We start from the raw sequence: 17,318 nt of genomic DNA on the forward strand, positions 1-17,318 counted from the left end.
AAGCTGTTCTACGTGGGATACGTCGGTCGTTTCGTCAAATATTATGTGTTCAATTATTTCGTCACCACAACATGTTATTAATTGATTTTTACTGCTGCTACTAACGTATGTTGCTCAGTAAGATGCTGTGAATAGGTGTTATTTAAGTGTCTTATCTCCTGATGCGATTTTAAACCTTAACAATTCCCCTTATTGTTAGGTCCAGCATCTTCTTCCAGAAGCAGAAGGCCATCATCACGATGGTCTCTTAGAGGAATATTTTGTCGACCTAAGAACACTATAAACCCTACTATTGGTCGTAGTCTTTCTTTATTTTGTTTTTTGTATCTGTTTAGACCTCTGAGAGTCTATCTGGTTAATGATTGACTTTTGAGGGTTACGATAACTTTGTAGAAAATCCAGCTCAACCTGAACGCACTCCTTGTGGTATGATGTTTTCTCATGGGTTTATATGGCTCCGTCTTTGCTCATGAGTTTGGCGAAAGATGTTAAAGGTTTCGTGACAAGGCTTTGGGCTGTCATCCCGTTATTGTGATCATATTTTTCATTAGAAAAATAAAACACAATACCTGTAAAACAATTCCTTTTGACTCTGCGAAAATACCAACCAACTCCTTTGTTCTAAGTGCTAGTGACCCAAGTAACGCTTCATTTCTTTTTTATTCTTTGTGTGTATAGAATATTCTTCTTCAAGTGCCATCTTCGTTCCGAAGGTTGGCGATCATCAGGGCTATACGTATTTTCGAAACTGCTGACCGAAACAATTCGTTGTTGCTACAGCTATACCATTCCTGTAGATTCTTTAGCCAGGAGTTTCGTCTTCTTCCTATGGATCTTTTTCCTGCTATCTTCCCCTGCATAATTATTCGAAGCAGCCCATATCTTTCGCCTCTTGTAATGTGTACCAAGTATTGCAGTTTTCGTTTTTTGATGGTAAATATGACTTCCTTTTCTTTATTCATTCTTCTCAAGACCTCGACGTTTGTGACTCTCTCCGTCCATGGTATTCTCAAGATTCTGCGATACATCCACAGTTCAAATGCCTCTAAGTTTTCGGTATCAATCTTTTTCAGCGTCCATGACTCCATTCCGTAGAACAGCACAGAAAGTACGTAACATCTCATCAGGCGAAGTTTCATTTCAAGGCTCAAATCTCTTCCACAGAACACTCTGTTCATTTTAGTGAATATGGGTCTGGCTTTTTCTATTCTTATTTTGATTTCTGCTGAGCTATCGTTGTCTTCATTTATAAAAGTGCCTAAATATTTGTATTTGCTAACTCGATCGATAATTTCATTGTGTAAATATAAATTTTGGACATTTCGTGTTGATTTCGATATTACCATAGTTTTCTTTATGTTCAAAGATAGTCCATATTCTGCGCTGCAGTCTGCTATCTTATTCACCAATGTCTGTAGCTCTTCAAATGTTTCTGCGATCAGAACGGTGTCGTCGGCAAATCTCAGATTATTTAATCTAACACTATTTATTTTAATACCTATGGATTGCTCAGAGAGTGTTCTATTCATTACGTCTTCGGAATAGAGATTAAACAGGGTTGGTGACAGTATACACCCTTGTCTCACACCTCGCTATTTTATAGAATATTATGAAAATTTATATATGATTTTGATGGCTGTCAAGGCCGTTCTAACAATTGACACTTTGTAAAATTATCAACATTTTGATTTATAAAAAACCCAAGTCATTCTTGAAGCTTCCGTTACTTCTTTTTTTTCAATTCTAGTCCAGAAAACATATTTATCCCATGTTTTGTACATACATATAATGTCCCTGTAAGTTGTATCCATATGGAAAACTTTTTTATTATTAATTTTACGAAAAAAAGTTATTCTTTATAAAAAGCTCTGCATGGTCCAAAACCTAAAATTTAACCATCAAATATCAAATTTTTTGAATATTATGCGTGGTATGTCAAAAAGTTTGAATTTCACTCAAGAGTAAAGTATGTAGCTTTATTTTTCGTAATATTGGAAATTGCTATTATGAAAAGTTGTTTGGAATTAAAAACTATATTCTAATATGCAATTACATACATCCTTCTAATTGAAAAAAAATTTTTTTTTTTGAAAAATTATGGATAACTATCATTATTTTTTGTTATTTCAATTCTGATAACTATTTTATTATTAATTTTACGAAAAAAAGTGATTCTTAATAAAAAGTTCTGGATGGTCTAAAACTTACAATACAACCATCTTATATCAAATTTTATCAATTTTATACGAGGTATGTCAAAAAAGATAAATTTAGATCAAAAGTAAAGTACCTTTATAGTTCAGAATATTTCAATTAGAAGGATGTAATTACATACTGAAATATAGGTTTTAATTCTAAATAACTTTTCATAATAACAATTTTCGAGCGAAATTCATATTTTTTGACATACCTCGTATAAAATTGATAAAATTTGACATAAGATGGTTGTATTTTAGATTTTAGACCATGCAGAACTTTTTATTAAGAATCACTTTTTTTCGTAAACTTAATAATAAAAGAGTTATCTGAATTAAAATAACTGAAAATAATGTTAGTTATCCATAATTTTTCAAAAAAAAAAATTTCAATTAGAAGGATGTAATTGCATACTAGAATACAGTTTTTAATTCCAAACCACTTTTCATAATAGCAATTTTCAATATTGTGAAAAATAAAGCTACTTTACTCTTGAGTGAAATTCAAACTTTTTGACATACCTCGTATAATATTCAAAAAATTTGATATTTGATGGTTAAATCTTAGGTTTTGGACCATGCAGAGCTTTTTATAAAGAATAACTTTTTTTCGTAAAATTAATAATAAAAAAGTTTTCCATATGGATACAGGATACAACTTAGAGGGACATACTGTACAGGGTGTAACAAAAATACAGGTCATAAATTAAATCACATATTCTGGGACCAAAAATAGTTCGAATGAACCTAACTTACCTTAGTACAAATATGCACATAAAAAAAGTTATAGCCCTTTGAAGTTACAAAATGAAAATCGATTTTTTCGAATATATCGAAAACTATTAGAGATTTTTTATTGAAAATAGATATGTGGCATTCTTACGGCAGGAGCATCTTAAAGAAAAATTATAGTGAAATTTGTGCTCCCCATAAAAATTTTATGGGGGTTTTGTTCCCTTAAACCCCCCCAAACTTTTCTGTACGTTCAAATTAAATTATTATTGTGGTACCATTAGTTAAATTCAATATTTTTAAAACTTTTTTGGCTCTTAGTATTTTTTCGATAAGGCAGTTTTTATCGATATGCGGCTTCTTTTTTAATATGTTTACATAAAAATTTTATGTGGGTTTTGTTCCTTTAAACCCCCCAAATGTTTGTGTACGCTCCAATTAAACTATTACTGCGATACCATTAGTTAAACAAAATGTTTTTAAAACTTTTTTGCCTCTTTGTATTTTTTCAAGAAGGCAACTTTTATCGAGATATGGCTTCTTTTTTAATACGGTTCAAAATTTACCTAAAAATGTAAATCATACATAAATTTTCATATTTTTTACCAAGTCTCCATAATCGTACTTAACCATATACAAATATGTGGTGGATTTGACAAATATTTAAAATATCTCGATAAAAACTGAATTTTCGAAAAAGTACTAAGAGCCAAAAAAGTTTTAAAAATATTGTGTTTAAGTAATGGTACTACAATAACAATTTATTTGGAACGTACGCAAAAGTTTGGGGGGGTTTAAAGGAACTAAACCCCCATCAAATTTTTATAGGGTGTCCAAATTTCACTATAATTTTTTCTTAAGATGCTACTGTCATAAAAATGCCATATGTCCATTTTCAATAAAAAATCTTTAATAGTTTTCGATATATTGGAAAAAATCGATTTTCATTTTGTAACTTCAAAGGGTTGTAACTTTTTTTATATTCACATTTGTACTAAGGTAAGTTAGGTTCAATCAAACTATTTTTGGTCCCAGAATACGTGATTAAATTTATGACCTGTATTTTCGTTACACCCTGTATATATGTTTGAAATTAAATAACATTTGAACTGCAAATATTTAAATTTATATTTTTTTAAATTCTCGGAGGGGGCCATTAAAGGGCCCTTAAGCTCTTATGTTAGGGCTCTTAAACTGCCTAATTTTTTATTTCCTTTTGTTATTCTGGCATCTTCCATACCTGGACGTCCCCACAGGATAGAGAACATAACATCGTCCGCAACCAAATTGACTTTATTCTTGTCAATAAAAGGTACCGAAACTCTTTCAAAAGCGTAAAAACTTTCCCTGGTGCTGACATTGGTTCCGATCATAATCCAGTAGTGGCGCAGATGGAAGTACGATTAAAAATATGTAAACCACCACAAAAGAAGACTATTAGACGCATATCCGAACAACTCAATGATGAAAAAACCAAAAAGAAAACAGAAGAGCAGCTGAACAACAAACTTAAAGAAATTACCAACAAAGAAGACAGAGCACAAGATATAGAACAAAACTGGGAGGAAATCAGACACGTTCTTGCAACAGCAACCGAAATGATAACAGAACAACGACCACGGAAGCAAAGATGGATGACAGAGGAAATATTGGATTTAATGGATGAAAGAAGAAAATGCAAACAGCACAATGCAATATACAAAGCAATAAATAGAACCATTAAACAAAAAATAAAAATTGCAAAAGAAAAATGAATAACAGAACAATGTGAAGAGATCGAAAACTTATATAAAAAACATGATGACTTCCATCTTCATAAGAAACTCAAGGAATTCACAGGCACGACATACTCACAAGGACCAAATAATCTTATCAACGCAGAAGGCAAACTGATTTCAAGCCCTGAAGAACAAATAAACATGTGGGAAGACTATATAAAGGAACTCTTCTATGACATCAGAGAACCTCCTACATTAAATAAAGAAAACGACGAAGGTCCTCCAATACTGAAGTCCGAACTGAAATATGCTCTACGTCAACTAAAAAACAACAAATCTGTAGGAAAAGATGAAATACCAGCTGAGCTATTGAAGTTAATCAACGAGGAAAACTTAGACCTCCTTCTTGGACTATTTAATAATGTTTACAATACAGGGGCAATCCCTAAATATGGCTTGAATATCCGTCTTCATACCACTGCCTAAAAAGAAGAACGCCAAATTATGCCAGGACTTCCGCCTTATAAGTCTATTAAATAACATTCTGAAGGTTTTCTTGCGAATCACACAGAACAGAATATAATATAAAAGATGTGACGAGGTCACCGGTCAAGAACAATTTGGCTTCAGAAAAGTTATGGGGACACGAGAAGCAATATTCTGTCTTCAAACTCTGACAAAAAGATGCAAAGATCAGCAAGCAGACCTTTTTGTCTGTTTTATAGATTTTGAGAAAGCGTTCGATAGGGTGAAGCACAAGACCTTAATAGAACGATTGTACGACATCGGAGTCGACAAAAGAGATTCTAAAATTATAGAGGCTATTTATTGGAATCAGACAGCAATCATAAAGACCAATGGTAACACGTCAAGGCCAATTGAAATACAAGGAGGTGTTAGACATGGTTGTGTGCTATCACCCATACTGTTTAACGTCTACTCTTTATCACCCATACTGTTTAACGTCACTCTTTAGAAGGAATCAGGATAAACGGTCAAAGAGTAAATAACATCCGCTATGCAGATGACACGGTATTAATGACTGATTCGGACCATTGTCTACAGATACTGTTGGATAGGGTTACTGAGAGTTGTGAAAAAATGGGGATGAAGATCAATACTGCGAAAACCAAAGTTATGAAAATATCAAGGAACAAAAACTTACCTCTTCCAATATATGTGAAACACCAACAGCTTGAATACGTAAGCCAATACAAATATCTTGGTTGCTGGTTCAACAATCAACTTGATTATAAACAAGAAGTAAGGGCGAGATTAGAGATAGCCCGACAGGGGTTTATCAAAATGAAAAGCTTATTTTGTAACAGTAGCATTAGTATCAGCCTTAGATGTCGTTTTCTGCATTGCTATGTGTGGTCAATACTTTTGTATGGAACGGAGACCTGGACACTCAACACAACACTGATGAACAAGTTAGAAGCCTTTGAACTCTGGCTTTATAGAAGAATCTTGAAAATAACTTGGACAACCCACACCATCAACGAAGATGTTCTGAGGAGAATGGGTACAGATAGGGAACTGCTAAAAATCATTAAAGTCAGAAAAGTTAGCTACCTGGGACACATAATGAGAAACGAAAAGTACTGCCTCGCGCAACTGATCATCCAGGGTAAGATTGAAGGAAAACGAGGTCCCGGTAGGCGCCAGATTTCATGGCTTAGAAATATCAGAGACTGGACCGGCCTTGATTCAACATCTTTGTTTAGAGCCGCATTGGACAGAGACAGATTTGCCATTGTAGTCGCTAACCTCCACTAAAGGAGAAAGCACCACAGGAAGAAGAATCTGGCATTCAGCTCCCCTTTCTCTTTTCCATTTTCATCGAATACTACACGCAGGTATTACAAATTGTTCACCCTTTGAAAACTATAGTTTTACCAGTTACAGGCCTCACACTGAAGTCTTCTTTTTTTCTTCTGTCCGTCCCTTGATCATATATTTGGTCTTGTCTTCATTTAGCTCCAGTCCGAATTTCTGAGCTTCTTCAATAATTTTCTTTATTCTTCTTTATTATTTCGCTGTTCTTACTAAGATAGTTAGATCATCGGCAAATGCCAAGCACTGGTGCTCATTTTTCATAATTGTTTCTTCCACCTTCATGTTGCATTTTCTGATTATAGTTTTTTAACACTAAGTTGAATAATGTAGTGGATAAAGCATTTCCCTGTCTCAAGCCTTTTACAACCGTAAATTGATCTGAAAGGTGTCTGTGCCAATAAAATTCACAGGTAGAGTTATTTAGTGACATTTTTACTAATCTATCTACTAGTATCAATTTTTTTGGTATAGCCAAATGTTCCATTTAAACCAGCGACTCCAACCACTAGCAGAAAATAGTATTGGAGAGTATCAGACGGGCTTCCGACGGGAAAGATCGACACTGGATCAAATATTTACAGTCAAACAGATCTTGAACAAATCATGGGAACACGACATTGATGTTCACAATGTGTTTGTAAACTTCAAACTGAATTGGCAATACCACACAAGCTAATTAGACTCATTAAAGTCACAATGGATGAAACTCAGGTATGTGTACGAATACAAAACCACCGGACAGACTTTTTCAAAATTTCGCAGGGACTAAAGCAGGGAGATGGGCTGACCCCAACTTTATTTAACCTGGCACTGGAATATGCGGTTAGGCAAATGCAAACTGGACGAGGAAACCTACTGACCAACGGAACGGTTCAACTCGCCGCTTATGCCGATGATATTTATATCATGAGAACAACATCAGCAGGAGCACAGGAAACATCCGCAGAGTTAAAAACGCAAACAAAAAGGCTAGGTCTGGAAATTAACACAGAAAAAACAAAAATAATGATACAGACGCGAAGAAATATAGTTATGGTGTGAGTTTTTATTGAATCTTACCCCACCGTGGCAAAAATGGTTTGATTATTACCTTTTGCCTAATTGGACATAGGTGAATATTTTAGGACCACACCCGTATGTCCCAAGCAGAGAATGTCCTTCGATATTAACAAACTAGTGAACTTTTAGAGCGACTGGTTCTGAGAATTAGCAAAATAGCGAAAGAGAGAGAGAGAGAGATAGAGAGAGAGAGAGAGAAAGAGAGAGAGAGAGAGAAAGAGAGAGAGAGAGAGAAAGAGAGAGAGAGAAAGAGAGAGAGAGAAAGAGAGAGAGAGAGAGAGAGAGAGAGAGAGAGAGAGAGTAAAAGTCTTTAATCTAATTATTGTGGAGAACTTATTTTCATGGCGAAATTCACTAACACCTCGCCTTTAGAGAGGCTGGCGAGAGACTACTTTTTTTATTCTAAAGGTGCATAATATTTTGCTAAGGTTAAGAATGTCACAAGAGCCTATCGGTCCACACATGTTTCTACCCTTGCGACCACCGAAGAAGCTAAACACCAAAACCATATGTCCGCTTTATCTTTTCTGCTTAACACAACACTTAAAAACAAAATTCTTAAATCTCACTAGCAAATGGTACAGATTGTCCCAACAAATTTAAGAGCGATATTTTTATAAAAATGCGAATTAATTTTACTGTTGTTTTCACAACAAGTCCCACAAAACATTATACATAAAGATGACATTGAAACGGTTGGAAAGTTTACATACCTGGGAGCAGAACTATATGCCGACGGATCAGAAGATGGAGAAATACGGAAGAGAATAACGCAGGCAAACAGAGCTTATTTTGCCCTCTCCCATATATTTCGGTCTAAAAATGTCCACCGAAATACAAAGATGAAAATCTATAAAACCTTAATTCGACCAATAGCATGCTATGGCAGTGAAGCATGGGTCCTGAAAGAAACGTCCAAAAACAAACTTGACACATTCGAAAGGAAAGTACTGAGGATAATACTAGGACCTGTGAGGGAAAACGGAATTTTCAGAAGTCTATACAACAACGAGCTTTATCAACTTTATAAGGAAACGCCCCTGTCAGACTTCATTAGAATATAAAGATTGCAATGGGTCGGATATGTGATAAGAATGGGAGAGGATACTCTACCAAAAAAGCATTGAATGCTAGAATGCAGGGAAAGAGACCGGTTGGAAAGCCAAGAAAGCGCTGGGAAGACACAGTAAACAGCGACGCACAAGCCCTTTTAGGAGTCCGTGTATGGAGAAGAGCAGCCACAGACAAGCAAGGGTGGAGGCAAAAAATAAAGGAGGCCAAGGCTCAATTTGGGCTGTAGTGCCGTAGAAGAAGAAGAAGAAGAAGAAATGTTCCATTGCTCGATACATTTTGACACTCCACATCATATTATTATCTAAAATCCATAAACAAAACATACATTTTCAAACTTTTAAATGTATGCGTTTACTATTTCGTATTATTTGCCCATTTGTCGCAATATAATACTTCCGTGTTCGTTTTCTTTTGTGGCCATGCTATTCTAAGCATCCTTCTGTAATACCACATTTCAAATGACTAGCTTATGTATGTGTTCTTGCTTCAATGTCCAGCTTTCAATGAATCGACTATACACACTGTATTTGTTTTTCTTCCAGAAAAAAGTTAGTGGGATCTCACAATTAAAATCGCCTATCGCTAAAAGGCCTTTAGAAGCCCCTGTCACGATGCAGGGGTGGTTACATAAACAGGGATCTGAAGGACTGATGTTATGGAAGAAAAGATGGTTCGTGCTGTCTGAATACTGTCTTTTCTATTATAAAGGTAAAACTCATATTTATATTTTCTACAACTTACATCTTAGGTAACAAATTTTGAATTTGTTAGTTGATAGAAGAATCTGCTGGTGTCTGCTAATTACCTTTATTCATTCTTACAGGTCCCGAAGAAGAAAAACTCCTAGGGTCAATTTTACTACCTTCTTATAAGGTATCGTTGTGTAAACCGGAAGAAAAAATTAGCAAAAAATACGCTTTTAAATGTGAGCATCTAAATATGCGAACTTATATACTGGCAGCTGATTCGCAGGAACTGATGAAGCAATGGGTGCATAATTTAAGTCTGGCAGCTACTATGCAAACCAATGTGTAAGTATTTCAGTTAAATTGTTAATAAAAATAATTAATTATAATATTATTTTCAACTAAGCAACATTTCCGTTAAATAAAGTACATAATTCATTATTTTGTTTTGGTTTATTTTTGCAGCGACGTACACAAACCTTCTAATTACAATGCAGTAGCTCAGCAGCAGAAGGCAGTGGAACGTTATGAACCCAGTTGTCAGCAGCAATACCATAAAAGTGTCATGCGATTAACACCAATAAGCCATACGCATTCGCCTTCAAGCAGTGTTTTACAGGATCAAGGTTCCTTTAATCAACCTTTGTATGCGAACGCACCTCCCAAACCAAGACGTCTAAATGATGGATTTTCGTCACCCAGCCCTGACATCTTAGATCCACATAATCCACATTATGTAGATCCAAGAACATTGGACAAGTCTCCTGTTCCTACGTATTCCACGGTTAACTACAAATCCAAAAACCCCAGGGAGTCTTTAATGATGTTAGGAAGTGAACTTCATGTAAGTAGATGTGTTTTATCTGCATTTTAAAAGGTTTTGAGGACAGTTTTTCCTTTCGTTTTGGTATAACACCATTTTGGTATAACACCTATTCTACCATTTTGGTATAACACCTATTCTACTTGCCCTATTTCAGTGCTGACTTGACAGTACCTCTATATAAACCCCTTTTTAAAACGTTTTTATATACTTCGCATGTTTTTTGTCCGGGAAAAATCTTGTAATCGATTTTAAACATACTTCCTGACTAGCTAGACATCACCGTCGACCTCACGTCATTTTTTATTTTAATTTCAGGGCAACCACGACTTCGAAAGAAGAACCCCAGACACATACGGCCGATCAAAATTGAACAACCCCCACCTCACAGACTACGAAGACGTCTATGCCGCACAACCAGACATCTACAAGAGACCTTTGAGCCCCGTAGCCTACAGTCACGTGGTAAAAAGAAATAACCCCGTACCCATAAACCCCACTCATAGATATTATACGCCAGTAGAAGCTATGGGACCTACAGATCTAGTTCAATATTCAGTTCCCCAAATGAGGAGGGTTCCGAATATAAACACAGCGAGGCCTCATAGTGCAGACTTTCTAGAATACGAACTGAACCATAAGGTGCAAGATCAATCGGTATTACTGAAGCAACGACCCAGGCCTAAGTCTAGTTTAGAAATCAATTCAAATTTGAACGATAACGATAATTACTTTTACTCTAAGGAAAGATATGCCGAAAAGATGAGGAAGTCCGCTCAATATTTACAAAATACTCCTCCAAAGTTCCGTAGTGACCTAGTGTGTAACTCAAACGAACCACCGATGAGGTGTTCAGCTCATGATACCACTTTTCCTTTCATAGAAAGGCCTCATGTACATACCCACGTACCTAATGTTAATAAATTACATATAAATAATATACAGAAACCCCAGCCAGTAAGAAGAAAAAGTGTATTAAGCGAAGGGAATCCCTTTAATACGAGTATGGACATGGACTCCAGGCTTCTGATGGAGCGGGAGCCGGTCAGTCCATATTACTTGTATGGCAATAATATTAGGAATCAAGATTATGATTCGTTTACGAGATCTGCCAGTGCACGACTAGCTCAAACCCCCACTGAATTAGATCGGATATCTGTAGATAATAGAAGTACTGATAGAGAAGGAGAGAAGAAGGTAAGAGTCCTATTTTATTTTAAAATAATAGTTTTCTCAAAAATGAATAACCTTTTTCAATTTCGTTGCAACACGACACTACAGCCGCATCACATTCTAGTTCAATCAGAGAGTGCTGCAAGCACCTCTACCGGTTTCGAAACATATTAGTCTCTCATCAGGAGGTACATATGCTGCTCTCTCTGACCCAACTAGGAGAAACACCGGCGTGCAGTCACGAATTGCAACGAACGAAATGGCATGGATGCCCTAGCGGCAACTGCTAGCAAAAGACAAAGTTTTCAATCTACTAGCACATAAAACAACACTAAAAATGTTGATCCACATCCTACCAGATTGAAAACAATGGGAACCTTCTCTGGTTACACCTCCGAGGCTTCTAAAATTTGCAAGCCATAACGGATGCTGAGACTAAGGAAGATGAGGGAATTTTACAATTTATAATTCACGTCCCATCTGCTCAGCGCGGTAAAGTTCCAACGAGATTATTCATTTTTGATTTACATGTTTACTCTGATAGGAGTACGAAGGGAACCATTCTCGTTGGAACTTTACCGCGCTGAGCAGATGGGACGCGAATTATAAATTGTAAAATTCCCTCATCTTCCTTAGTCTCAGCATCCCTTATGGCTTGCAAATTTTAGGAGCTTCGGAGGTGTAACCAGAGAAGGTTCCCATTGTTTTCAATCTGGTAGAATGTAGAGCAACATTTTTAGTGTTGTTTTATGTGCTATTACATTGCAAACTTAGTCTTGAAAACTTTTCGTTTATAAATTCGCAAAGTCTGTGTGTTATTGGGTTCCCGCTCCTCCAATACTTAGAGTAGAGCAGATTTATCGATGGATTCTGATCTAGTTTTGTCCTCTGAATCCCAATCTGGAAACGGCATTTCGATATCTCTAACTGTCTCCGAGGTAATCGACCTCAAAGTCTAAAATGTGACGTCACAATCCTTTTATTTTCTGCCGACACACTAAACGTCAGCTGAAATCGTTCCTAGTAAGTAGGCTACTTTTTTTAATCTGAATTTGTTAAGCAAAGCATCATACTTACATTTGAGTTTGACACTTCGTGAATGTCAAACTAAATTTTAAATTAAGTATTAATAAAATATCAATGACATTTGATAGTGAATTTAATTATTATATAAAATAAATAAGATGTTCAAAAATACAATTTGAGTATATTTTAAAAGCAATAATTTATTATTAACTTTAAATAGGTTTATATGAGTATACGGCCTCCCCTTTAATGGGAGTACCTAATGATAAATATACTGTTCCATTTGTTGTGAAATGAAAATTGTTATTATAGTCGGTTCGCTAAACTCAGACACAACTGGCTAGTGATTTTAGTAGGTAATTTTTTTGTTTTTTGCCAATTTTGCCAAAATTGGCAAAATTACTAAGTATTTAGTAATTATTAACTAATTAGTAATTATATTTTTTTGCCATATTGGAAAAATTACTGACTAAAATCACTAGAAATTTGTGTCTGAGTTTAGCGAACCGACTATATGAAATATTATTTGGAATAAAAAATTATGGTCTGATATGTGCAATTACATCCTTCTAATGGAAAAAAATATTTGAAGATTTTTCTCAAATTATGGATACCAACATTTTCATTTATAACTCTTTTAGTTTTAATTTGACGAAGAAAAGTTATTCTTCATAAAAAGCTCTTCATGGTCTAAGATTTATGATGCAACCATCATATATAAAATTTTATTAATTTTATACGAGGTATATAAAAAATACGAATTTCGTAAAGAGTAAAGTACCTTTATAGTTCATAACATTTAAATTAGAATGATATAATTGCATATTAAAACATAATTTTTAATTCTAAACAACTTTTCATAATAGCAATTTTCCATATTACGAATTAAAATACGTAAATAAACAAAGTTTTCCTTATGATAATGCTCGCATTTTCAGCTTGTTTTTAATAGTTTTCTGTTTTTGACTCGTAATATTTCTTTATCAGTTTTGCTATCTATGTTTCTACGGGAGATCTACCTAGGAAGAATAGGAAACGACAGCATAGATAATATCAAACAACGATTTAACGAAGATACATTGAACCGAAATGGAGAATACCTTGTTGAATTCTGTACCCAAAATTTGTTGAGAATAAACAACACGTTTTTTCCACACAAACCCCAACACAAATACACGTGGCAAAACACGCAAGGCCAACAATCAACAATAGACTATATAATTACAAATAGAGAAATCATACCTAAACAAATACTAGACGTAAGAGCATTAACATCGCCCAATATCGGATCAGACCATAAGGTGGTGCTTGGAAAATTTTTGCTCAAAATACCACAAAACAAGAAAAAACCACCCAAGTACTTTGAAAAACTAAACATTGAGTCTCTAGAGAACCAAAACACAAAATGGCTGTATAAAAGACGTTTAGAACAAAGATTTGAGATAAACCCAGTAACAACAGGTGAAGGAGTAAATGAGACATGGGCAAAAATATAATATAATATATTACAAGCCGCAAAGGAAAGCATAGGGGTCAGAAAAATTAACCTGAATGCAACAAAAATATCAAAGCCCTGGTTCAATACTGAAATAAGAGATCTAGCATATGAGAAGAGGAAAGCATACCTACAATACTGCACTAACAAAACACCAAACAATTACCAACAATACAGAGACACAAGAAATGACATTAATTCTAAGATAAGAAATATAAAAAGGGAATATTGGACACGCTTTACCAAAGAAATGGAACACGATTTGTATGGGGCACAAAGAAAAATTTGGAAAATACTAAAAAATAGGAAAAAACCCATTAACGAATATAGAAGTTTAAATAGAATAGAAGCAGAACAATGGACCGCCTATATAAAAGAATTATATAAGGAAGATACTATAGTACCTGAAGAAGAGGAAGAAACAGGAAATGAAGACGAATCCAACATAGACACAGAACTAGAAATCACAAAAGAAGAAATAAGGAATAACATACGTAAATTAAAAAACAGAAAAGCACCAGGACCCGATGGGATACCTAATGAACTCCTGAAATACGGAGGAGAAACCTTAATCGAAAACATAGAGATCCTCTTTCAAGAAATAATATGTAGCCAGCGTGTACCAGACCAGTGGAGGACGAGTATAACAATACCTATACACAAGAGAGGAAACAGCAAAAACCCTAGCAACTACCGTACCATCACCTTGCTGAGCACAACTCTTAAACTCTTAACAAAAATACTTGCCAATAAAATAAATGAAGAATACACAGTTAGTGAGGAACAACAAGGTTTTCGGAAAAATAGGTCCACAATAGACGTCATATTCATAGCCAGACAAATTGCTGAGAAAGCACTGGAATATAATAAACCTGCATTTATGTGCTTTATAGATCTGACTAAGGCTAAAGATGCGATTGTGTAAGATTGGAAGATGTGCTAAGATTGCTAAAGGAGAAAAATCAGCCCAACAAGATGATAAGGATAATTAAAGACATTAATACGAAGAACAAAACCAGAATAAAAGTCGAGAATTAACTAACATCGGAAGTAGAAATCAACTCGGGAATCAGACAAGGGGATAGCTTGAGTCCATTGCTTTTTAATTTAGTCATGGACAAAATCATAGAAAACATTAAAGGTACTGGAAAAGGATATAAGATGGCGGAAAAGCAAATAAAAATCCTCTGTTATGCTGACGACGCAATCTTAATCTCCGATAACGAGGATAACCTACAGCGAATGGCACAAACTTTCAATACAATGGCGAAGAACTACGACATGAAAATATCAACAGCCAAGACAAAATCCCTGGTAGTGTCAAGCAAACCCATAAGATGCAAATTAGTAATTAACAACGAACTAATTGAACAAGTCTCGAGATTCCAATATCTGGGAATCGAAATATGTAGTTATGGATATGTTAAAGAGAGCGTCCGAAAGCAAGCAAATAAAGCCAATTACGTGTCAGTATGTCTGAGGGATGTCATCTGGAGGAACAAAGATATGAGGCTGGACGGGAAAGTACGCATATACAAATCATGTGTAAGACCGATCATGACGTACGCGATAGAAATGAGAACGCTGAGGTCAATAACTGGGAAAACACTGAGAACCAGAATACCGAACGACAGAATAAGAGATCTCTGTAACATACAAGATATAGTACGGTGGGGAAGACAGAGACGACGAGAGTGGAATCAGCATGTAACGAGAATGGACAGCGAGAGAATAGCCCGAATAGCCAGGGATTCGAAGCCAACAGGCAAGAGACCAATAGGAAGGCCCTTTAAAAGGTGGCGAGATAGCTGGCAGTCAACATCACAGCTACGAATACAAGCTCAAAATCGGTAAGGAACAGGCCAAGAGGCCTATTATAAGAAGAAGAAGAAGAAGATCTACCTACAGCCTCTGCCGCATCCCGCATTTCGATCTCCTCATTTTTCGGTCGGCCCATTCCTCCTCATTTATGACTCTACCTCTCATTATTCCTTTGTCTCATTCTCTCCATTCTAATACTGGTATTCCTTTCCTTCTTCTATTCCATGGAACATAGTTTTGGCCATCGTTTATCTTTCATTCACATTACATGCCCGTACCACAAAAGCTGTTTGGATCCTATTGTAGGTATCTACAATCTACAGTAGGTATTTTAAAGCCTTCTTGTACTTATCTCTTCATTTGGGATGTGATCAAATCTGGATATCTGACTCTCTTCTTAAATAATCCATTGCTACCACTTCCAGTTTTTTCTTCTCTTTCATCCTTATTTGCCAACATGCAGATCCATAAGTACATCAAAATTGGTTTTATAACCGAATTGTCATTTTTGTTCGTAAACTAATTTAAAGAGACAAAAGTAACGAAGTTAACAGTTTTTTTCTACATCAGTAAAATTTAAAGATATTTTATATTATTGCTAGATACAAATTGTGTACTTATATTTTTTATAATTACATATATCAAAAATTTAAATATAAAAATGGGAATATGTTAATCCACGATCAATCGTGGTTATGCGCGGATGATTGTTATGTAGTCTATCCACTATCATGATATTTTTCTTTGATATGTTTAACTGCAGACCAAAAATTTGACTTTCGTTTTCAACCAGTCGTAGAAGATCATTTAACTCTTCCAGACTATTTGCAAAACGTAGGTTGTTTATTTTTCGACTATTTATTGAGGTGGCCTTTTCCCATCCTTCAATATTTCTTATCATAATATGCTCCCCATATATGTTAAATAATAATTGTGGAGACAGTATACATCCTTGTCCGACACCTTGTTCTGGATGAAATTTGTTTGAGAATGTGTCAAGTACTTTAACCATTCCAGTAGTGTGTTCGTATAGTTTAGTTATAAGCGAAGTGTTGTGGTACGCCTGCTTCTTTTAGGATCTGCCATAAGTGTTGTCATCTGACCTTGTCGAACGCTTGGCGATAATCTATAAAACAAATGTCTAGTGGGATATTGAATTCACTTGTAAATTGTTCTATTATTTGTCTTATGTCCAGAAGGGTATCCCGTCGGAAAAGCTCCGACAATATAGCCCCGACATAATATCCTGCATACAAAATGGCTCCGACAAAATAGCCGCGGAATAATAGCTCGCCGACAAAATAGCCCCGACAAAATAGCCCCGACCAAATAGCCCCGACAAAAAAGCTCCCTTCAGAATTCATCATGAAATAATCCCTTAAAAATACATTTTTTCGGAAATGGTAATTATCCTCTATTCAGATGTTTATCTTAACCACATTAAATAAAAATGGTCTTTTCAGAGAACCCGAGTCCTGTCTTCTGTTTCGATTGTGTGTTCTGCTTTTCGATTAAATTCATTGTTCAAGCCAGCTCCCGCCAGCCATCTACCTCTTGGAAGTTTGAACATTTAATTTAAGCGAAAATCAATGTTTATTTGTGATATAAATATTTTTGTCTGATTTCTGATAGCAGTAAAATATATTTTGAATTACATAAATAAATTACATACATTCT

The 17,318-nt window shown here is 35.2% G+C and overlaps 1 protein-coding gene across 4 annotated transcripts in view; it reads left to right on the forward strand.

Moving 5' to 3' along the window:
- Positions 1 to 17,318, forward strand: part of LOC114330789 (uncharacterized) — a 214,083-nt gene that overhangs the window by 100,974 nt on the left and 95,791 nt on the right. For all 4 annotated transcript variants that reach the window (XM_028280196.2, XM_028280197.2, XM_028280195.2 and 1 more), the window contains exons 3-6: positions 9,160 to 9,325; positions 9,441 to 9,648; positions 9,769 to 10,147; positions 10,445 to 11,323. In XM_028280196.2, coding sequence (XP_028135997.2) covers positions 9,160 to 9,325; positions 9,441 to 9,648; positions 9,769 to 10,147; positions 10,445 to 11,323 — 1,632 coding nt within the window. The remainder of the gene's footprint in view (positions 1 to 9,159; positions 9,326 to 9,440; positions 9,649 to 9,768; positions 10,148 to 10,444; positions 11,324 to 17,318) is intronic.

This window comes from Diabrotica virgifera, chromosome 10 (assembly GCF_917563875.1).
Source record: "Diabrotica virgifera virgifera chromosome 10, PGI_DIABVI_V3a".
In the NCBI taxonomy this organism is placed as follows: domain Eukaryota; kingdom Metazoa; phylum Arthropoda; class Insecta; order Coleoptera; family Chrysomelidae; genus Diabrotica; species Diabrotica virgifera.